At 42.4% G+C, this 24,276-nt stretch overlaps 1 protein-coding gene across 7 annotated transcripts in view; it reads right to left on the reverse strand.

Moving 5' to 3' along the window:
- The window catches only part of HECW1 (HECT, C2 and WW domain containing E3 ubiquitin protein ligase 1), a 314,683-nt gene that overhangs the window by 51,132 nt on the left and 239,275 nt on the right, over nucleotides 1-24,276 (reverse strand). For all 7 annotated transcript variants that reach the window (XM_068152576.1, XM_068152575.1, XM_068152572.1 and 4 more), the window contains 9 exons: nucleotides 22,711-22,841; nucleotides 19,959-20,080; nucleotides 15,924-16,109; nucleotides 15,205-15,339; nucleotides 8,587-8,692; nucleotides 8,273-8,369; nucleotides 5,051-5,134; nucleotides 3,919-4,028; nucleotides 1,657-1,777 (listed from right to left, as the gene is read on the reverse strand). In XM_068152576.1, coding sequence (XP_068008677.1) covers nucleotides 1,657-1,777; nucleotides 3,919-4,028; nucleotides 5,051-5,134; nucleotides 8,273-8,369; nucleotides 8,587-8,692; nucleotides 15,205-15,339; nucleotides 15,924-16,109; nucleotides 19,959-20,080; nucleotides 22,711-22,841 — 1,092 coding nt within the window. The remainder of the gene's footprint in view (nucleotides 1-1,656; nucleotides 1,778-3,918; nucleotides 4,029-5,050; nucleotides 5,135-8,272; nucleotides 8,370-8,586; nucleotides 8,693-15,204; nucleotides 15,340-15,923; nucleotides 16,110-19,958; nucleotides 20,081-22,710; nucleotides 22,842-24,276) is intronic.

Genomic DNA, 24,276 nt, shown 5'->3' on the forward strand with positions numbered 1-24,276 from the left:
GCTCAGAGAACTCAATCACAGAATCACTTCAGTTGGAAAAGACCTTTAAGATCATCAAGTACAACCATTCTCTAACTCTACCAAGGCTGGTGATAAACCATGTCCCTCAGCACCACATCTCTGCCTGTTTGAAACACCTCCAGGGATGAGGATTCAGCCACCTCCCTGGGGAACCTGCTCCAGTCTTCGAGAACCCTTTCAGTGAAGAAGTTTCTTCTAATATCCAACCTAAACCTCCCCTCTTGCAACTTGAGGTAGTTTTCTCCTGTCCTGTCACTAGTCACTTGTAGAAGAGATTGGCCTCCACCTCACTCCAACCTCCTTTCAGGGAGTTGTAGAGAGCAAGACGGTCTCCCCTCAGCTTCCTTTTCCCCAGAATATAATAAAGTTGCATCCACTGGTGCACATGCTACTTGGCCATCATGGGGTTTCAGTGCACTGCTTCACCAGGGTTTTCTATATGCATCAAAGGTGAATTTCTTCACAGTGCTGCTCTACTGCTAAGACTCCCTATAACATCCTCTATGTACACATTTGTATAGAAGAGGAGGCTGTGAGTTTCCTATGTATATGAGATCACAGCTCTCTAATGATTGGCCCCAAACTCTTCCTGGATTTAATCCAGTGGATGTCCATGGAATTAGTGCTTCTGTAGCAGGATAAGCAAAGGGAATATCAGCCTCTGTTTATACAACACACCTCTCACTCCCCTGCCAACCTCCAAAACAACTTAATGAATAGTATATTTAAACGCCATCTGTGCAAAGAATCCTTCTTGCTCATATGTTCATGGACATGTTAAGACAAACCTTCCAAAATGTATTTCACATCTGCTTTTGACTCACTTAGCAGGACACCAAAAGGGTTTAACCAACAGCCAGGACTCCCCAGCTCTGTAAGAATATTTGATGATGACATTTGCCTGGAATAAATTAACTTTTTTTTTTCTTCCCACAACAGATGTGATTTGGTAGGAAGCCAATCTGATGCATAAATTCAAGCAGATTCCCAAGAAATCCCTTAAAAACATATAGTCCATTTAGCCAAGTTGGATAACTAGATGGAGCACAAGTAGGTACAGAATCAAAAGCCAGCTAACAAGATGTCTGGAAAGTAAGCTCCACAGGCAACATAGATTCCCTAAAATACACAAAGAGAGGCAGAAATCTCCTTAGCTCAAATCCACTAGGGCTATCAAGACAAAGAACTAGTGAAAGTTAAATCAGCATGTAAAGGGTAACTCCTGTAGGGTCATTCTCTGGTCCTGAGTTGTATGGATCCATGGATCCAGAGGTTTGGAGTCACTTCATCATTACAATGATGAAGCTGTTAATAATCTCTGGTGGACATTTGCCTGAACAGATTGTTTTCCTACTAGCAAATTACAGGTAGGAATACCAACATCCTTGTTAGACAGGTATGGAATAGGAGCTTGAGACAATATAAATCTAAAAGAAAGCAAGTTTCCAACAATAGCCTCTTGAAGGTCACTCTTTCACAGGACATAAACAAGAACTTCTTTCTCTGATGGTTCATGTACAAAATGGAATCTCTGATGTGTTTCTCACTCCCTGTCAATGTACTCATTCATGGATAATGATAAAAGATGAAGCTACACCATGTTAGATTATTTGAGTGCCTTGTCATAATACTCACTTAATTTTACCTGGACCTTGCCCATATCCTTTGGCTTCAAGTTTTCGATAGAAATTGCGCAGCTTGGCTTCGAAGTCCCTCCTGTATGGAGAAGGTGCTCTTGCACTTGCTCGCTGCAGTCCTGGTGGGACAATGAACAGCATCCTAAAGTGTAAGGGGCTTTACATTCTTCTGATGTTTCCAGTCAGAACTGGCTAGCAAATGCACGAGGAACTTTTCACAGATCTACAGTGCACTCAGGATTCGTTTTGTTCCACCCGGTGTTAATGGGCTTGTAAGCTCCTATAGTTTGTTCATTGCAGTGACTTCGTCACTAAAAGAACTGTTAAGGTCACTTTGTGTGTGCCTTTGTGATGCCTGAGCCTTTAACTCTGATTGGTCTGAATGGAACTTCAAGGATCAGAAAGGTATGAGAAAGACTGGCATGTGTAACTCCCATCCCCACTCATTGGCAATTTGATTTCCTTTCCCTTTTGCACTCTCAATGGATCTCTCTCCCATGCACTGGATAGGATGTCCCTGGCAGGATGAAACCTCTGGAGCTCAAAGCAAGGCTTCTCACTGAAGCCTAGCACCCAGCCAGGCTGGGATCAGGTTTCCCTGTGTTAATCTGACTGTGTATTAAACACTTTCAGCTATCAACACAAAACCCCTTTGTGGCATCAAGGATTTCTATCAGGAAGAAATGCTACATTTTCCTGTTATAATTCACACATATAGCAGATTTTTCCCAATTTGGGACCTGCTTTGTTTTGAAGCCTGCATTCTCAAAGCAGCTGATTAGTCCTTTGGTACAAATAAATGCCATGCCATAAGGGGTCAAAGAATGAATCCATGAAATCCCATTTCCTTATCTCATTAGAGAAGACAATGAAAGCAAACCCTTTAATGAGAAATCAGGGGGAAAAAAATAATAAAAATCCTCCACTGGAAGCCCAAAAGAAATAACAATAATAGAAATATAATCACATTTAATGGAAGCACCAAGGAGCAGGAGGGAAGGACATTAGTAACTCTCTGCTGGTAAATCAGAAAGCATATTACATGTACTGCAAAGAGAATTCCTCAAGACACTTTTCTTCTGCTAGACTTCTCCCTCCAGCCCAGGACATAAGAGAATAGGTGTTCTCATGGGCTATCTAGCCAGTGGCAGAAAGGAGCCAGCAGGCAGTGTGTTGCTGGAAATGAGTATTTGCCCTGTTTGTGTTTTCACAAGAACAGGTAGTGAGCAGTGCAGTTCTTTTAACATCCCCACCAAGTCACCTTCTTGACAAATACTTAAGGACTCTAGTCTTGCAGGAGATTAGTTTGTGACCTGCCCTGATGCAGGGAGGGGGAAATGTACTAACAATGGTGTTAAAGCTCATTGCCAAAAGCAGCACGTTCCAGCAAAACAGTGTCCTTCTACAGACAGAAATTCAGCATGAAACTTCTTCTCATCAAAAAACTTTCCAATTTTCCAGAGCCACCTCTGAGAGTTGAATGTAGTGTCCATTAACTTTGTTTGAAACTAGATCATTTAAATGAATGTTAAAAAAGCTCAGCCAAAATTGGATTTCTCCAGATCACATTTCTGTCGATTCTCTCAAAATGGCCACTGGACACAGCTGTGCAGTGAGACTGTGGTGGGGGGCTGTGCAGCTTGGCAAAAGGGAGACATTAGCTCCTCAGATTTCTATAGCATAAACAATAACTCTAGAGACATACCACAGCTGGAAATAACCTTCTCAGACAGCATGTCTTTCTGGAAAATATGCTTCCCGTCAAACCAAAGCTAATGGGCTCAACACGGGAGGTCAGGCTAGATGATCAAGATGATCCTCTCAGGTCTTAAAAATAGATGAGTCCTGGGAAGAAGAGAAGTCTCTGGAACACTGAGTGGAGGAGACTGAACTTCACAGGAGTACTGGAGGTACTGCAATACACCTTTGATTTGGAAGCTGCCCTTTGCCCCTGATACTTGTACTTCCATGTCAGGAGTTATGCTTGGAGTGCTTCATTCTTGTATTCTCATCTTTTCTAATTATATAAAAAGCAGGAAGATACCTTTTCCATATGGGCAATTTCTGATCTCTATATTTCAGCTACTGTTAACATTTCAACAGTAAGTAACAGCAATGGCAACTAATCCAGCAAAAAAAGACAGCTGGCATCAGATTTGGGGTGGACATTGGAATCAGCAGGCTGACAGATCAGGCTGGCTCTGAGTCTGTCCCTTTGTATTTACTAGGAGGAATACTGCAAATGCGAAATTCCCCTTACCTGGAGAATTCTGGGGTGAGGAACAAGGTGAGCAGCGAGGAGAGAAACTGTAACCAGGATGGAAGGCAGCCTGCAGTGGTATGTAGGACATAATATCCTCTTCAAAAAGGCTGCATGGAAAAAGTGAGAAGTTTAGTTCACACTCATCACATAAGGGAATGTAAATATGCAGTACGGTGCAAGTCTGCTGCAGTGCTAAGTTTGGGTACATCTCTGAACTCATTGAATCACAAATTCCACAGGCTTCCCACCTCAGGAAAGGTCAGCAGTAACAAAGAACAAAATTAACTTTATTATACCCTTCATGCTAACCCAGGGGCTCAGTCTGCTGATAGAGAGTAAAGTTCTGAGGCTATGTAGTAAAGAGGGATAATTGCAACACTTCAACAGTGAGAAGCTAAGACACATACATCTGCTGCCCAGGTTGTTTTCCTTGGCTCACACATTTCCACATAGCTGAGCTCTGCAGTCACTGGGATTATAGGACTAAGATGTAACCTTCTTGTGTTGGACAGTGCCCGATAGCACACCAAACCCACCTGCTCTGTAAGACCCAGGCAATAAAACAAGCCTTTATCTGTGTTGAACAAAAGTAGCTAGGACCTAAAGAACAAGACTAAGGTCCTCATAAAACTTGAAGCCTTAGCTATGTTACCCAAATGTGCCCCCTGCCCTGCACATTGAGTCATCCCATCAGTGTGACATGGTCGTGTCTGTATGGGCAGCACTGCTACAGTAAAACTAGCAATTTCATGAGCAGCTACATTACCCACTTGTTCTGGGAAAGACACATTTGTTCCTCTTTTCATTTTTTTAAACAACAACTTTTCCATTAAAAGGAAACATTTTGACCTCATTCTGTTTTATCTGGTACTTGATGGTAAAAGCTGTATTGATTGAGGTGGCTGGAGATGAAGTTTACTGCACTGATGGAGGCTGCCTTCCAAGCAGTGAAGGTTGGCAGACATACTCTTGTTGAATTATTTTGGGTCACTATCAGTAACAGTGAGTCCTACTCTAGTTATAAATGACCTGGAAGATTTAACAAAATCTTTTCAATTAGGCTGAAAAAAAGGGCCAGCTGGCTTCTCTGGTACCATAATGCCATTATGCTTTTGATCAAATTGATTACCTCAGCAGAATTACTAAATCTGCATCACAGGACAACTTTTCAAGGCCATGTGTACCCTCTGTCCGAATGTAATGGATCTTCTCCCTGAAACAGAAATTATATCATCGAGAAGAAGGAAAAAAACCAACCAACCAACAAAAAAAAAAGAAAGAAAGAAGAGATAGGGCCATTACCAAGATATGAACTATGCACAGTGTTGTTATTCCTTGGTGTTTTGCCAGTTTGTCTTTGTCTCTTTATAAAAATGTCAAACAATTGCCTGATTAATTTTCTAATCTCACTCACAAACTTGTAAAAAAGAATCTATTTATATCACTCACTTTCCTGATTGAAAAGCAAGAGACTGTATATCAGATTCTAGAAAACAAAATGATTCTTAGTCCTCCAAGGCCATGTGTACCAACATAGAATAGGACAGGACAGGACAGGACAGAATAGACTAGACTAGACTAGAAATAGAATTAACCAGGTTGGAAGAGACCTCCGAGATCAAGTCCAACCTATCATCCAGCACCATCCAATCAACTAAACCACGGCACCAAGCACCCCATCAAGTCTCTTTCTAAACACTGCCAGTGATGGTGACTCCACCACCTCAGTCACAGTTTTCTGTTTAAGGCTACAACTGACACATGGCCTTTTCTTACCAGAATGTCACACAGTCCCACTTCCTTTACCTCTGTCAGTTCTATCTGGCAAATAACACTCTAACATATTCCTGATATTAATCGACCACACAGAGGTTACACAGTATGTGTGTAAAATGCTACATTTTGTTGTTTAAATGAATGCTAATAAGAAGTGGGAAATATAGGGTAGGATCCTATCAGCAGATTAGGGCCATGGAAGACAGAGACCATAGAATAATAGAATCAATAAGGTTGGAAAAGACCTCAGAGATCATCAAGTCCAACCTGTCACCCAACACCTCATGGCTAACTAAACCATGGCTTCAAGTGTCACATCCAATCTTGTCTTGAACACCTCCAGGGACTGTGCAGGACATTCCAATGGCCAACAACTCTTTCTGTGAAAAACTTTCTCCTCACCTCAAGCCTAAACTTGCCCTGGCACAGCATGAGACTGTGTCCTCTTGTTCTGGTGCTGGTTGCCTGGGAAAAGAGACCAACCCCCATCTGGCTACAACCTCCCTTCAGGTAGTTGTAGACAGCAATAAGGTCTCCCCTGAGCCTCCTCTTCTCCAGGCTAAACAACCCCAGTTCCCTTAGCCTTTCCTCATAGGGCTTGTGCTCCAAACCCCTCTTCAGCTTTGTTGCCCTTTTCTGGACATGTTCCAGCAACTCAACATCTTTCCTAAACTGAGGAGCCTGGAACTGGACACAGGACTCAAGGTGTGGCCTAACCAGTGCTGAGTACAGGGGCACAATGACTTCCCTGCTCCTGCTGGCCACACTATTTCTGGTGCAGATCTACACCACAATCTGTGAGCGTGGTTCTAAAGCATTGCAGAGTCCACAACCATCTGGTATCAAGTCAAAGGATTCTACCTCAAGTCAAGGAAATGCTTTAGTACCCTGTTGGGTGGGGCTGCAACATATTGTACAGCAAGCCCTGTAAAAGAGGGAGTTTGTCTCCTAGGAGTTTGCTTAATACCTGCTGTAGGAGCACTAGATGGTGGCTTGGGATCACTCCTTACCTAAGGTATAATCAAAGTGATGACCTGAAGGCCAAGGGCTCAATATACTGTTACAAATCTCATTACACACTAACTAAGCTGTCGTCCCTATCACTAGTCAATTTTGTTCCCTGCTCAAAAGGAGATAAAAGCATCACCTGTTCCCTGAGAAATGAGAAATCAAATTACAGCTGAGAAAAGGAGAAATACTCTGAAATAATTTGATAGTGAAGATAACAAACTCTCAGTTACAGAAATGTGCATCTTGAATACTGAGAGCATTTTCCACTCTGCCTCCTTGGTTTTACTTGAATGTATTCATTCCTCCAGGAAGGAGGTCTAATCCTTACATCCAGAGAACTCTTTGTCTGGTCCCCAGAGGAAAACAAGAAGTCAGTAAGACTATCAGCAGAAACCTGAAGGTCCTCCCCTTGCTCCTCCTTCACCACTCATGCGGCAGCATTTCTTACTGCACAGCGCAAACCAAATTCATGGTCAGACTCTTATCTGGTGCACACTGGCATTGCTGAGACTGACTAATGCCAGATTAGTTTTTTTGCCAAAGCAACTAATTTAACCTTTGGAATTAGTTTAAATTATTTAAATTGTACTGGCTTTGGGGTCTGTTGTTGGGGTTTTTTGTTTGTTTGGATGGTTGGTTTTGTTGTTGTTGTTTTGTTTTAAACCTAATAGGAAAGGAATAGGCATAAGAAAAAGAAAGACACAATTTAATTATTTTGAAAAGGACTGCCATTAAGACCTACTAATGATCTTCCAGTACCTGAAGGGGGCCTGCAAGAAGGATGGAGAGAGACAAAGGTCTGTAGTGATAAGAGGAGGGGCAATCACTTTAAACAAGAGAAGAGCAGATTTAGATTGGATGTTAGGAACAAGTTCTTTACCATGAGGGTGGTGGAATTCTGCAATAGGTTGCCCAGGGAGGTGGTTGGGGCCCCACCTTTGGAGATATTCAAGGTGAGGCTCGACACGGCTCTGGGCAACCTGATCTAGTTGAGGATGTTCCTGCTTACTGCAGCAGGGGCTGGACTGGATGACCTTTGGAGGTCCTTCCAACCCAGACCATTCTATGATTCCATAAGTGAGAAAGATTAAGGACAGGAAGACAATCTACATCACAATGCTCCTGTTTGTTTATCAAATCTAGGCTAACTACATCCATGACATGGGAGTTAACCCAAACACACAGTAAAATCCTGGTTCTCCTAAAGTTATTGAGGCTTTTGAAGCTGACTTCCATCTGAACACAATTTTAACCCTACTTTCTGAAAAGCAAAGTGATAACTGTAAGTAAAGACAGAGTTTCTGCTACTGAGTAATACTGAGAATGGAAATTAAATATGTCACTATGTACCCACAGTTACTTTCATTCTCCTTACTGCTTGAGTGTGGAAAATAACTACAGTTAACTACATAGATTCTGGTGGTCCACAGCTGCCCTTTAATGGTGACAGCTCTATATGGGGCCCCAGTTAATAATTTGTACTGCAGTTACTAGAATTTAGTTCTCCTCACTACCCAAAATCCTTCTTGGAACTTGGTTTCAGCAATCTGGAAAAAAGCAGTACCTGAGTGCATGGTTTCTGGCCAAGCTGGGCTGACGCTCCTGCAGCATCTCAAAAATGTTGGGTTGGCGTAGAAATGCAACAATCTTGTCATTGTAAGCTGGAAAAGAAACCCAAACCAAAGAAAAACAATTAAGAGGCTGTTCTGATCATTGAGGAGGCCTTGTCATGTTGCCACAACTGTGCAGAGACACACTGACTGCACTGCTAGTGAGGCACAGGGCAACAAGCAGCAGTGCATGCGGTTGATGAGGAGTTCTGAAAAGCATCTTTGTGAGCACTGTTCCAGAAAGAAAGGAAAAAGCAACTCTGCTTACCCAGAGGTAATGTCTCATGATGGTGCTGGTTTCGAATAGCTGTTACAAGACTATTGCCAGGCCGAGCCAACAGAGTAACTCCTCTGTTTCGAGAGACTTCAGAGGCCTAAGACATCAGAGGAAGGGGAAATAATGATCAAGAGTGAGTATCGGTAGGCACAGCAGTCAGTAAAAAGGTTTCTCATCTTTACTTCTGTGATCTTCAGAACAATCCATGACACTGAGTGAAGGACAGAAAGCCTGCATGAATTTATATTTGAGCCAGCTTGAAACAGGCAGGCACTCCTGTGCTTCCAAACAGAGGGAAACCATTATCCACAACTATCACACCTCTTTTCTCAGTGAGTCACTGCAACAGCATGCCCTCTCCCCAGAGGTGTTCAAGGCCAGACTGGATGAGACCTTGAGCCACCTGGTCTAGTGGAAGGTGTCCATGCCCATGGCAGGGGGTTGGAACTAGATGATCTTTAAGGTCTCTTCCAACCCAAACCGTTCTATGAATCTATTGTTCTATGACTCCTTGATGCTGCAGGGAAGGCAGCAGAATCCAGAAGTAAATACAAATTAAAGGTATTGCAGTGATGGAGCTGTCTGGTTCACTGTAAAGACAATCTCAGTAACATCATACAGTCTCTTGTTCTAGTGTACCTGCATTTGCTTCAAGGTCTTTACATCAATGTTAATTTGAAAAAAAAGAAGGAAAAAAAAAAAGAAGAGCCCACAACACTGCAAGGTGTTCACTCAGCATTGTTGCAGGGAGACTGAATATTGGAAATAACATGAAGAATTTCTGTCTATGTAGATCACAGGACAGAAAAGGGCTATATTGTCACAAATGGGGGTTGACTAACTTGCCTAACCAGAAAAAGAAGTTGAATTTTATACAGTTAGAAAAGAACATAATCTGAAGAGCTGATAAAAGAATAGTAAGAAGGGAATTTATCATGACTACGTAACTGAGACACTTAAAGAATGCCACTGTACTACACACTGTATCTAGTGAAGGGAATCACACCAGGAAGGCAGCTACATCAAAAGGTGGGAAAAACACTTAGGTATGAAGATATTAAAAGCTATACAACAAAGAAATCAGTTTTCAGTAAGTCATTACTTGCTGGGTAACTCTTTCAGGACTAGTGCAAGCTGAGGGGGTCCCATGTCTCCTTCACACCACGTTTCTCCAAAATATGGCCACAGCGAAGCAATGAAGCCACCAGAGGAGCACTGCTACAAAATCCATGTGAGGACACCCCGTACCAGCACAAGATGTGTCAGGAATTCCAACTGCCATTCTGCTGGGCTAATGGAAGCTGCTCCTTTCTCACTGCACAAATTGCAGCACTTGGCAACCACTTCAGGAAGAAATTGCCCTTACTCCAATATTTTAAATCCTTAGCTCTGTGTCCAAGTAAATGGTGCCAACCCATTTTCAGTGGTACGGCCAAATGCCAGGTCTTCCAACTGGATATAAATGAAAACTGAGAAGCTAAATGTGACTGGCAAGTTGCCTCTGGAGCACATAAACCATAAAATGTTCACATGGAAGAAGATACTAGTCAATGCCCTTCACATGTCAATACACCTCACATGTGTCAATACACAGGTTAAACAATGAAAAATCATAATGACTCTCATTAGACATACTGCAGCTGTAAACAAAAATCTGCTGTGAAAGTGCATGGTGAATATTTTGCTCCATCATTCAGTTATATTTCACTTGCACACCAGTATGAAATGGGTGCATCTGCTGACAAGAGACTTATTCCAGTGCCAGTGAGAATAGGCAAGCCTGCAGTATTTATTAGACAGATGTGCTAACCTTGATCCAACCCTTCCTACTTTTAAAATCATGAAGAACTTTTCAAGCAGGTCATAGACAATTTGCTAAGTCACTCTGTGCTAGATCTTCTGCCTTTGTCTCCTTCTCACACTGCCACGGGTAAACTGACACAGCCAGTTTTGCTCAGGCTTAGGCAGGTTTTGCTCTGTGGCCCAGGCATGGATCCTGACAGGCACCAAGTGGCCTTCATGGAAGGAGGAGGAAGCTTAGGTGCAGGAGGTGCCCTACATTCCATTGTCAGTTGGCATGAAGGCCTTCTAAGAGCAACCATTTATTGGGCTGTCTTTGGGCAGCACAGTCAAAATCACACTGGCTTGTGACAGTTGTGCTAGCAAGGGTGTGTGTTCAGCTCTGCTGAGCTCAGCTTCTCCACATCCAGGCAGATCTAAAGATTGAGTGAGGACATCTCTTTTCCAGCTCCCTTGCACAGGATTGCAGCTGGTGGGTGAGCCTGTTCTTAAGGGTGGTCTTTGCCTCATCCTTGGCAAAGACAAATCCTACACTCTTGTTGCTATACACAGATTTACTGTGTAGGAAGGGGGAAAGGGAGGAGTTAAACACATATCTCTGAGAAAAATTAGCACCAGTTGGTATTTGCTCATCACTTGGGAACTGTATGATGCTTGTGTCCAGCCTGGGGCTGGATCCTCTCCTTGCTCATCTCACTTCATTTAATTTACTTTTTTATTTTATTTTGGCTAGCTCTCCAGTGTTGCTGAGTTGTGTGCCTGAACCAAAATGTGTCCAGCGACCATGAAAAGAAACCTTTACTCCCCACTTCTCTGCTTCCCAATTCTGGTTTAACAGCTTTTAACCTTAACATAATAAACGGCACACTCTACGGTGCTCTATTTTCTTCATCACTATCATCAGGCATTGCTAATGCCATGTTTGGATCACGGTCTTTACACTTACACCTCTAAACAATTGTTCTCTGGCAACACAACAAGCAAATTCCCAGCCATCTAATTAACTTCCACTTTGCTAACACTCCCCTTTCTAATCTTTTAGCCAATACAGTACAATTGATTGCTCCAATTCAATGTTTAATCACAATTGCCTCGTCTAGTTTGGCTTCTAATTGAATCATTTAATTTAGATTAGAACGTTATTCCCTAATTAAAAGAGTGACCCTTCTAATGATTTAGTGACCTAGTTCATCTAGTGCAGGATAATCTGACAGATTTTATGGCAGGGTTTAGCAGCTTTGCAATTGATACTGCAATGCTGCAGCCAGAGTGGGGAGTCCAAACCATCACAGGAGCCTTTCAATGATACAATATCCTTTCCTGGGTTTTATGCCACTGCTGCCCTTGAGAGGCTCCTGCCTCTCTGAATCCTGATACTTGCTTAATGTGATTTGAGTCAGTGAGGAGATTCATACACTGTTACATTCCAGTGTCATCTCTGCCTTCTCGCTAACCAGAAACTTTTCCTTTTCTGTTACGGGTGCTGTCTCATTTCTTATTTTTCATAGAATCATGGAATCAATAAGGTTGGAAAAGACCTCAAAGATCATCAAGTCCAACCTGTCACCCAACACCTCATGACTACTAAACCATGGCACCAAGTGCCACGTCCAATCCTTTTTTGAACACCTCCAGGGATGGCAACTCCACCACCTCACAGTATCACTAAGGTTGGAAGAGATCTCAAAGATCATTGAGTCCAAGCTGTCACCACAGACCTCATGACTAGACCATGGCACCAAGTGCCACATCCAATCCCCTCTTGAACACCTCCAGGGATGGTGACTCCACCACCTCCCTGGGCAGCACATTCCAATGGCCAATAACTCACTCTGTGAAGAACTTTCTCCTCACCTCAAGCCTAAACTTCCCCTGGCACAGCTTGAGACTGTGTCCTCTTGTTCTAGTGCTGCTTGCCTGGGAGAAGAGACCAATCCCCTCCTGGCTACAACCTCCTTTCAGATAGTTATGGAGAGCAATAAGGTCTCCCCTGAGCCTCCTCTTCTCCAAGCTAAACAATCCCAGCTCCCTCAGCCTCTCCTCATAGGGCTTATGCTGAAGGCCTCTCCCCAGCCTCATTGCCCTTCTCTGGACACGTTCAAGAGTCTCAATGTCCTTCTTAAATTGAATACTAAAGGTTGTAACACAAAGAAAACTACCATATTTAAGATGGCACATTTTTATGTTCCAGTTCTGCAGGGGAGTTTTAAAAGTACATTTTAAATACTAAAAATTAATTCTTTGTTAGTATTGGAAGGCATTCTGTTCAACAAGACAGATCACCAGGCAGGAATCAAGGTCACACTTTGATGAGTCAAAATGATTTAGAAGATTCATGGATGTCATGGAAGGGAGGGCAGGCGATCATCAATTTTACTTCAGCACTGTAGCTTACCTACTGCACTGGCCAGGGAGCTTGGAAACTTCTATATGGCTGAGACAAAACTGGCTTTTGCACTATGTATTGGCCTGAAAGTCTGAAGAAAAGGAGACCCTGTGCCCATATAATCATTAGCTGCTCTACTTAACTGTTCTTGCTGAATTTCTGTCCTGCCTTAATTTGATCTTATCAGTTTGGCACTTACTACCAAAACTTAGTTCTGGCAATGCCTGTTCTCTCCTAGATTAAACAGATTTTTTATGAATTTTATAAGCATTCCAAACATTACATTTGCTTTTTTATCTGCTCTTGAGTACTGAGATCACAATTTCTTAGCACCAGAACCATTTCTGATGGCTCAGCCATCACTGAGTGTGTGAAGCTGGGGTCTTCCTTTGGTCCCCACTTTGGGCTCATCTGTTTTTGTCTCTTCTTTCCTTGATTGATCACTTAGTGTCACAAAGTCCCTGGGAAGTCCAGATGACACTCTGGAAACTCATTTTGGCACTTGGGCAGGATGCCAGGTGTGTACCAAGGCAGGGTATAGCGTTTTTCCTCCCATTACCCTGTCTCTTTTCTATACCCTCTCTGGCACCCACAAGCAATCGTGACTGAAGCTGCACTGTTCTGTTTTGCTTCAGTCTCATTTGACATCTGTATGTAATGTTCAGAACTGGTGGCTGTCTTTCTTGGACCTCCATACTGTCCAGGTGACAGATTTCAGAGGCCACACCACCTGCTAAACCAAGAAACCAGCTGGACTGCAGACAGCTGACACATGGCCAGGACAAAGCCCCAAGTGTCCCTACAGACATGATTTATAGGACAAAAGATCATCCAAGTATACTTGGAAGAAATGGCATGGAACATGCAGCTCTTAATAAATGGACTGAGCTGCAAATGGTGGGCTTTTAGGCACCGACCCAAAGTCCTTGGAAATCAATAGGAGTCCTTCTAATGGAGCAGGAGATGCTTCCAGAGGGGAAGCTATTGACTCTAACAAAGGTGCAGAAGCACTGTGGGAACTGGGGCACCGAGACTTTTTAAGGTGCCATCACAGCTTCAGTGTCTCATCATGCCAAATCAGGGGCCTCAGTGAACAGTTAACCATTTCCTCTGAGAATTATTACTCAAAAATAATCAACACTTTCCACTCCTTTCCCTGTACTTGGTATTTTGGGGTTATTGCAAATTGTTCTTTGTCAACCTTGCCAGCACTTGCAAAACCAAGCGTATTTTCTGGGCTAGGTCATTTGAGTTGCTCAGCAGCATTTCTGTCCTGGACATGGTGAATTTGTTAGCAAGCTTCAGGCAAACATGGGCCCAAATATGAATCATCATGTAGGTGACTTTCACACTCATGTAAAAAATTCTGTCACAACAGCAACACTAAACTGAAGCTGTTGGCAGCCGCAAGTTGCTGAGTTGGTAGGAAGATATGATTGAAACAGATTCACTGATACACTTCCATCTTCAGATATATCTTCAGGTGCCATGGTCACCCCAGATGGAGAAAACCTACCCAAGCTACTCATGCCTCATCTACCTTTGGTCCTGAAGTACTGACCTCACACCCCAGTCAGCTCCTGATACCAACCCCATTTGGCAGGGGGAGGTGTTCAGACTGGTCCTGCTGCAATAAATTTTACTGTTAATTTCACAAGCATTTCTCCAGATGTTTTTCTGGAAGAGGAAAATCCTTTGGCCAGAATTCATGTCTACTCTTCTGCCACTTTGGTCTCCACAAATCTTCATGTGTATAGATTTGCTATATGAAGAACCTGATGGCTACTAGTTCCTCCTTAAGTTCACAATACAAACTCGGGACTTAGGCTTTATGCACTCTGCCCACGGCCCTCTGATAAAAATCATCCCCATGAAACATGGGAAAGATGATCAGTGTGATTGAAAACTAGGGAAGCAAACCTCAACACACATTATTGCACTACTGCTGGGGAGTATATCTCCTCGGAGCACGAGGCTGCTGAAGTATCAGGCTATATAAAAGAATGAGTGACTTGACTTTACTAAAGTAAAACTAGGATGTCAAAGATGGATTCTTCTTTTAAAATCTATTTTGTCACAATTTCACTTTGGTATTTAGTTCTACTTATTTACTATTTTATTCTGAAAATGGTCAAAATATAAACCTCCATTGCCAGCAAGCTGTGAGATAAGCCCTTCAGAAAGAAAAAAACAAAACAAAACTCTTATTTCCCTTGGAAGATAAAATTCCACAAGGCACTTTGAGTAGAATAGAATAAACCAGGTTGGAAAAGACCTTTGAGATCATTGAGGCCAACCTATCATCCAACACTATCTAATCAACTAAACCATGACTTTGTTTAAGTGCATTTCAAAGATAAAAAATGCTTTTAATTCTACAGAAGATTGCTGTCAAGTCTCTGCATTGGTGCCAGCCCAGTTACCTCTCCAGCACTGTAGCTACGGAGTCGCTGAAGATGTTGCCTGTGAGTCAGGTGATTGGGGAGACGACCATTCTGCAGCGGGATCCTGGGATCAATGAACGTGGTAGCACGGCTGTTGTGGTCTACGAAGAAAGACTGAAACACACAGGAACGATGCATTTTTGTAAGAAGACTGCCAGCACTGTGATGGCATCATAAAGTGGATTGTGTGGCAAGAAATACCCTGTTCAGCAAGCAACAGGACATTCTCAGTCCAAGCTAGAATGGCTCTCGGAAAATACTTGAAGCTATGTAGGTCAAAATCCCATGCAATGATCATGAAGTAAACAAGCCAGAAGAGAATAAAATTGCTGGGGAACACTGCTTTAGCCAGTCTGGTGGTTCCAGAAGCCACGCAGCAGAGCTTCACTGGAGGCAGAGACACTAGGCCAAATTTTGCAGTCATGACAGGCCTAGACTCTGCATTAAACTTTTTTGTTAGCCCAATGCTGCCTTGGCTATAGTGTGATATTCCACAGAAAGTTAGAGGGTCACCATTATGCTTCAAAACACTGCCTCTTGAAGCTTTTTCCCTGCTTCTAAAATAATTCTGGTTGCTGCTTCTGCTTTTTAAACCAAACCTTCACCAAGTTCGAGTGAAGACAGAAGGAAGCTTCAGCCATCATGTAGCCTGATGTGCTGTGTTAAACCAGCCATTAGTTTTGTTGGCACTCTCTTACCTTGCCCTGCTGGTCAGTTTTAATCTCCCAGCCACGAGGAAGCTCCAGCCGAGTATCAGCAAACATGTTGATAAAATTTACCAGGTCTCTGTTGTGCTGATAGCGCTCAAAGTTACGAGCATCTCTACGGATCTTCAAAATCATGTGCTTCAAGCAGGTACTGTTAGTGAAGACTCGATAGGCACTCTGTGAGATGGGAAACAGAAGTGAGGAAAGCCAGTCATGGAGTCACAACAACACACTTGGTTATTCCATGGGACACAAGACCCAAGAACTGAAACAAACCCTGTCAGGCTCAAGAACTGATTCCAACTCGCTGTTTTGATCTGAACAACTACTTCACATGAACACCTAGAATTACGAAATACAATCTGGAAAGTGAAACACCCCACACATCATGCACAGCCAGCTTGTGCAGAACCAGCTGCCTTTCACAGAATCATAGAATCAATAAGGCTGGGAAAGACCTCAAAGATCATCAAGACAAACCTGTCCAACCCTACACCTCATGACTACTAAACCATGGCACCAAGTGCCACGTCCAATCCCTTTTTGAACACCTCCAGGGATGATGACTCCACCACCTCCCTGGGCAGCACATGCCAATGGCCAATAACTCTCTCTGTGAAGAACTTTCTCCTCACCTCCAGCCTAAATTTCCCCTGGCACAGCTTGAGACTGTGTCCTCTTGTTCTGTTGCTGGTTGCCTGGGAGAAGAGACCAACCCCCTCCTGGCTACAACCTTCCTTCAGATAGAGAGAGCAATGAGGTCACCCCTGAGCCTCCTCTTCTCCAGGCTGAACAGCCCCATCTCCCTCAGCCTCTCCTCACAGGGCTTGTGCTCAAGGCCTCTCAACAGCCCTGTTGCCCTTCTCTGGACACGTTCACGAGTCTCAATATCCTTCTTAAATTGAGGGGCCCAGAACTTTCTAACCCAAATCCAAAAAAGATGATCAGCTACAACACCTCACATGGGATGCATTTGGTTGTGCCTGTTTCAGCCTTTGCACCGGTCATCAGAAACACAGCTTGTGTGACTCGATGATGCTAGGGAGATGCAACAACATCTGGGAACATGTATTTATGTTGTAATTCCAATCAAAATACATGTGGTAGGATTCATGAACTTAAGAGGACTGCAGTGCAGATGTCTACGTCTAGGCTCACAGTCTTATTTATGGTCACTTTATAGCCACAGGACAGAAACAGACATGTTCAGCTGTCTGTTTTTGGAAGATATGAATCGTTTCCTGGAAAGCAGTATTTGTTTCTGCAGTGACTACAAAGCATGTCAGAAGGAGATGTTTTCATGAGTGAGATGAACACCACCAGTGCCTCAGGCACTAAGCTGTATCTCACCAAGGGCATTAAATGCACTGAAACAGTTGTGAGTTTGTGCTGATCTAGTTGTGGAATAGGGGCCAAAGTGAATTATATTTGTGGCCAAAGAGTGTTCAGTGACAGAGAGCCACAAAATTTACTTAGGCTGACAAGTGTGTTCTCATCTACTCCTGGGTTCATTTACTGAAGGGAAAAAGCTGCTCAAGACAGGATAGGAAACGTTAGAATAATCTGCAACCCTTCTGAGCATTTCACTACAGAGGAAATGAGCGTGTCAGTTCTGCTGGTCAGCCCAAAGCATTTCATTATTCACTGGAGTAATAAAGGATCACTGGAGGACTCTGGTCTCCAGCCAGATGAGCCCCAGTGTGTGTACCTGTAATCTGCCCAGAGAATCTGACCCCAGAGCTCTGAATTCTCAATTTCTGTGTACTTTGTTTTAACCACTATAATGCAATAAAACCTTTACAAGTATTACCTTTATTATGCAAGGATTTATCGTAGTGGTAGTGCTGAGAAATACTGCCTGCAGCACAGGGTCCCTTAATTACGGCAAGGGCTGGTAAATGTTATGAAATCACAGAGATATGATCTCTGCCCTGAAGATATGACCTGGTTAAAACCCAGGAAAGCTTCATGGTCACAAATTGCTAAGATCCCAGCCTGCTCCATGACAGAAGTTGTATTTTGATCTAATGTTTTACCAATGACAGAGTACCTCTTAGGTGCATGGGGTAAACAAAAAAAGAGTAGGTTTCTGTTTGAAATAAACTATCTGAAAAATGAGAGACTTTCCCTTTTATTTCCAACTGCTGGATAATATTTTCCAATCCTGACTTCACTGGCATAATTAATAGCTTGAAATTGTAATAGAGGCTTGTGGTTAAAATATTACAACCATGCTATAGCCAAAAGTTATGTGGGCCATTATTTCTGTGCAAGTGGAATCTTCATGACCATTTGACAGATGTTCCAATAGATTATTCTGGCTCTCATAGTAGAGACAACTTTATAAACTCAAACTGAAGGCCTCTCTTGACTTTTTTTTTTTCATTATTTCAGTGAGAAATAAATTTGAGATTCAGTCTCTTGTAAGCTGTTCCTCACACCACAGAGGAATCACTATGCTCACTCTGCAAACAGCTATGCCAAATGAAAATGATATTGCTCCTAGCTGTAAATCGTCATAGATCATGCTGCCAATGGAAGATATTACATGCATTCCAAAACCTAGTTCAGGTAATATCAGATGAATTAATATATGCCCTCCTCTGCAAGATTTCATGGACAATAATCTCTGGCAGATGCATGGAGATGGAGAGTTGGCTTCAACGCACAAAGTGCCACAGCCAGACTTGACCCCTGTAGCTACCTACAGACCTGCACTGAAGCAATTCCTCAAGTGTTTTAATTTCTTTTCCTTTCAAAAAGAAAGGTCATCCTTACCCAGAAATGGATGACTTTCCAAATATTCAGAAGTCACCTGCAGATGCCTAGCTAAACTACATTCAAGACTGTCAATGGTATTCTGGGGTCACACTGTTCTTAATAGAAGAGTGTGACCAGCAGGCCAAGGGAGGTTCTCCTCTCACTCTACTCTGCCCTGATGAAGCTACAGCTGGAGTACTGTGGCCAGTTCTGGGCTCCCGAGTTCAACAGGGATAGGTAACTAAAGGAGAGAACACAATGGAGAGCCACAAAGATGCTGAGGGGATTGGAGGATCTCTTTTATGAGAAGAGGCTGAGAGACCTGGGGCTCTCTAGCCTGGAGAAAAGAAGGCTGAGAGGGGATCTTACCAATGCTTATCAATATCTAATGGGTGAAAGTCATGAGGACAGAGCTGGGCTCTTTTTAGTAGTGCCCAGTGATAGGACAAGGGGCAGTAGGCACAAACTGGAACACAGAAGGTTTCACTTGCACTTAAGGAAAAAAATTCTTTCCTGTGAAGGTACTGGAGCAGGAGACTTTAAAAACCTGCCTGGACACGTTCTTCTGCAGTCGGTTCTAGTTGTACCTGCATTAGCGGGTGTGTGTATATCTGTGTGTGTGTTGGACTAGATGATCTCTGAAGGTCCCTTCCACCCCCCACCATTCTGTGATACGGAAAACTAGGACTACATCGCCTTATGAGATTTCCCTATCTGCTTCCTACTGTCATTTCATTTTTCCTACTTCACACTAGGTTTGCAAGCAAACATGCAGGTCTATTGTGTTATTGGGGAAAATTGCATTCTTACATTTTCATTCTTATTTTTTCACTGACTGAAGTCAGCATTTCTTTCACTGCATTATGCTCACCTGCAAACTACATAAGTTAATAAAATTTTCCCTCTATTTCCCTGAGAGATAGTGGTGTCTGAGTAAGATTTCTCAGGAATGTGGCATGAAAGGCCACAACCTCACTACCTGCAGCAACAGACAACAGCATCAACCAAGCTGAAAGCAAGGGTTCCTGCTTATTCTGGAAGGATAACATTAATGAGCTTTTCTGTACCTGGGAGAAGGCAGAAACCCAGCAAAATTCTCCTAGGAGGAATCTGCCCGTACAGTCCACTACCTGGTCTGGTGCTCAGAAAGGACAACTGTTACACAAGTCATACCAAACAAATTCACGATGAATTCTCCACAGAGACCTGGGATAGCATTTGGATTCAGAAATCCATAGTGAGAGAGAGCAAATCTTGATTACTCACATAGTTTGCATGCAGCACAGTGAAGAACTCAGGATTGGTGATGAACTTCACAGCTGGAGACTGCAGCAACAAGGTGATTTTTTGAGAATTCACAGGAGAAAGGGAACCTTCCCTCCTAACCTCTGGACAAAAGTGAAGAAGACAGCAAAATTTTATCAATGCTATGGAAAGCACAGTCTGTTATTTAACTTTTAATGAATGGCTGAAAAAGTGGCTGTATAAAAAAGTCACCACCCTGCCCAATGCACCCAACCTCCTTTGTGTTTTTATGACAAGCCTGATGGCAAACTGGTAGATGTTCCTCTTATGGTTAGTGATGCAGGGCTTACAGCAGCAGGGCAGGAGCTGTATGCTCTTCTGTACTTCTTGTGACACATCTCCTGCTGCTTCTCAACATTATTGTGACACAACAGGTTTTACCAGCTGATGATTTGTTTTTTTGCCACCCAGGTCCTGACTGGTTCCCCCCACTGCTAATTTTAGAGAGCAGTGATTCCCCAGTCCATCTTAAGGAGTTCACCAGCAGAAAGCATTTGGTAACAAGACTGGATTAAGGAAGCCCCCTGCACAGCCACTCACATTCATGTTGGTACTGCAAAGCATTGTCCCTTGTATTATTTTTGGCAAGTCCACAGTTTTGGGAACTTGTATGGCAAAGAAAAGAAACCACAGACACAAAGGGATACTTTCTGATCTGTACAAATTCATGAAACAAAGGACGAGAACCCAGCAATTGAGAATGTAACTCTGTAGAAGTGGGAACTCCTTGACCTTCTACAGGCACATGAAAAATGCTTCCTACTATAGAATTATGTCTCGAGTGTGCAGTTGTGGTGTTTTTAAAGACAAGCCAACTTTTACTTGCAGTCCAGGGAAATTGGATGCAAACATCATCCACAGAATAAATATGGATACTATTTTTTTTTCTTATCACTTATCACTATGCTTCCTGGTATAGACATCTTAGGTTATCTACTTAAAACTGAAGACTGGATCCATTGCTGGGGATGAATTGACTTTTGCTGCCTTAGAATCTGGATTAATACATCTCAATTGTATTCCTTCTGACATTTTTCTTCTAAATTAAAAGGCAAACAGCAAATAGATCTTAGAGTGGTCTTTTCTTATTCTAGTGTGGTTTACACCACCCTTGATCTTTAAATTCTTGGCATTTTATACAATGTTGACTTTTTACTTCTAAACCCAAAGCAATTATCTATAGCAAAAAGCATTTCCTAATCATTTAAGATGGCACATATACTCAGTAGCTCTTTGTGGTCAAAACAAGAAAGTTAATGTGACATAATAAATTGACCTAAATACTTACTGGTAGCAATTCCTATTAAATTACTACTTTATTATCTAGGCTATTATAGTAAATGATTATAGATTTTACAAGTAATGACTACATTACATTATAATTTCAATATTAATGATACAACGTGGACCTCATTTCCATTTCAGCTACTAACAGAGAGGACTGAATTCTCCCTCTAAGACACAGAGTAGGTAATAGGCTCCCTTAAATGGCAAAACAAGGGATTGCAAGGAAACTTTGAATATCAAACATTAAACATTCTTGGTACAAACAGATTTTCAATCTAAAAACACCTAATGGATCAGGAAAACAAAAAGGCAACATGGAGTATTTTTCTAAACCTGTTTAAAAAAAAGATTTCCCTATTTCTCTGTGTTATTCTTGCTTTTCAGTATGGAGCATTAAGAAAATTCAAGCAGATGTGTTGGTTCTTTCCCTTTGCCAACAGAGGGAGGGCCAAAGGATGGCAGGAAGTCATATCTACTTCCAGCAAACAATGCCGAACACAAAATTAGGTGAGGATGAGCAAAAGGAAGAGAACTGCAGTGCAAATACCCAAACAGGATTTGAAACACTTATTTTTGCATGTCCACAAGTTACAAAGTGGGCAGTACTCTGATTGCTGGTGCTTCTTACCTGAAACAAACACTTAGGCCACAGTTTCACAAATGTTTTAAGAAAATATGACTCATATGAAGAGTTCCCTGCAATCCCATCCTGCCCGACACATTCTGCTCTTCTTTTCTGTAGTGACACTTGTTTTTGTCTAGTCATCTAGTGAGCCAGATGAAAGAACTAATTGGGCTGAAAATAACATTAAGTACAAGAAACAAGGTTATTTTTCAGTCAGATAGGTTTGTGCTCTGGTATGGGGTCCTGTGCCATATGTTGTTACTGAGCAAAATGATAGCTGTGTCTCCTTCAGTGGCAGCCCTCACTTTGATCAGCTCATAGCTATCACAGAATCACAGCTTTAAAAGCTCAAATATTTCATACCTGATGCCAGGACCCCTGCAGGTGTGACCATACAGACAAGTGTGGCAGTGCAAAAGGCATGTCCAGAGAGAATAAACTGCAATGCCCCAAGATAAAAATCACACCGCAGCAAAAAATGACAGCGCCATTTTTGCAACCACTAAGGTGAATAAAAAACAGATGCCTTTTCCATTTTAATTTCAAACAGGCCTTTCCTAAAGTAAAAATGCTTTGCCTATCTTAGTAGATGTCAAAATACCCTGCGGTCCTTTGTATGTAGCTTTGTACCTGTGGCTTCAGGTCTAAAAGTTTCAAGCCTGAAGTTCTTTTCTTTTAATTAGTTTTTGCAACCCAGTATAACAAAGTTCCAGTCTCCCATGGAAATACAGCTTTCCCCAGAACTGAAGGACATCACTGAATGGCACTGAAGATGCCACTCAGTAGCTTCTTCCCCCATACCTGAGCTTGGCTGGGAAGGCTCAGCTTCAGAATCACTTCCTCCTCCAGCAGGAACTCTCTCCACCCTGTTGTTTACTACAGTATCGTCTTCAGTCCGCTCTGTTGCAATGGTTCGCTGGATGTTTTGGTATCTACACACATTCAGAGAAAGGAAAGGCATGGTTCAGTTAACAGGAGAGCTTTCTGGTGGCTTTCTACCTAAATCAAAGCTGGTTTTGAATGATTCCAACACTTCCATCTTCAGCATACAACAAAGTCAGAGCACACCTGACTCTTCAGCTGATGCTGGGTCAACCATTATTCTGCAAATATGGTATTTTGCACTGACTAACAAATAGCTACAAAGGTGAAAGCTAGGAATACTCAAAGGTCAAATTTAGACAGGTGTTTAGGCTACAGGTCGATACCAGGTTTCCCTTTAAAACACCTGGACATCTGGAACCTCAGTGTACTGGTGGATCATGGTTCCCCTTCTCATTTAGTCATAACCAATGAAGTAAGGATCAATTCTGTGAAGTGCTGAGTACCCTTCAGTCTTATTGTTACAGTAATGGATGCACATGTGCAACCCTAAAGGTACAGACTATTGAGAATTTATAATACTGCATGGCCAGCAGTTGGGAACACTGCTACTGTGGCAGGCAATACAGACTGTAGACGAGCGGGTAGTATGACCTCAGAGAGCTACAATCTAATTGATATGACATCCAGAGAAAAGAAAAATAGGATGTCACACATGAGCTGAGTGAGCAGCTTGAGGATGCAAGTGTTAAGTTCCTTTTTGGAAATCAGAGGGATTGGGCACCTAGCTTGGGTGCAACCAGCTGGAGAACAAGGAAGAGAAAACAATCAAGAGATGACCAAATCACAGTGAGAAGATCAACAGAAGAAAAGTCTGAACTAAAACCTGCAAATGCCTCTGAAAAAATCTATAACATCATTTCCATGCTAATCATAGAGCTAATTCCCACATTATTTTATGTCAATGGGACTGATCATGGTCTTAGTATTATAGTATCATAGTATCAGTCAGGGTTGGAAGGGACCACAAGGATCATCTAGTTCCAACTCCCCTGCCATGGGCAGGGACACCCCACACTAGATCAGGCTGGCCAGAGCCTCATCCAGCCTGGGCTTAAACACCTCCAGGGACGGGGCCTCAACCTCCCTGGACAACCCATTCCAGTGCTTCACCACTCTCATTCATCACTCTTAGTGATGAATCCAATCCTAAATACTTCAATAGATTGGGAATAAAGTATATACCTGGATGGGGGAATAACCTGAAGTGTTTGGTATTTGCACTACACAAAACAAATGCTACTTAACATGTTCACTCACATAGATGAATAAGATCAGAGATCAAGCTTTCTATGGTTCTACTGGCAAGCTGTCAAGATAAGTCTATATATTGAATATGCATTTTATATACAGAGACAAAAAGATAAGAAAAAGAAAGTGTAAGGAGAAATTAAGAAGCAGAGAGAAAGAAAACAGGCTCTCTTAATAATTTTAATTAGCTTTTACTCCACCCCAGTATTTTGAATCCTTATTTCTGGATTACAT

The sequence above is a fragment of the Melanerpes formicivorus genome, unplaced genomic scaffold (genome assembly GCF_026170545.1).
Source record: "Melanerpes formicivorus ecotype bairdi unplaced genomic scaffold, bMelFor1.0.p_v2 SCAF_24, whole genome shotgun sequence".
In the NCBI taxonomy this organism is placed as follows: Eukaryota; Metazoa; Chordata; class Aves; order Piciformes; family Picidae; genus Melanerpes; species Melanerpes formicivorus.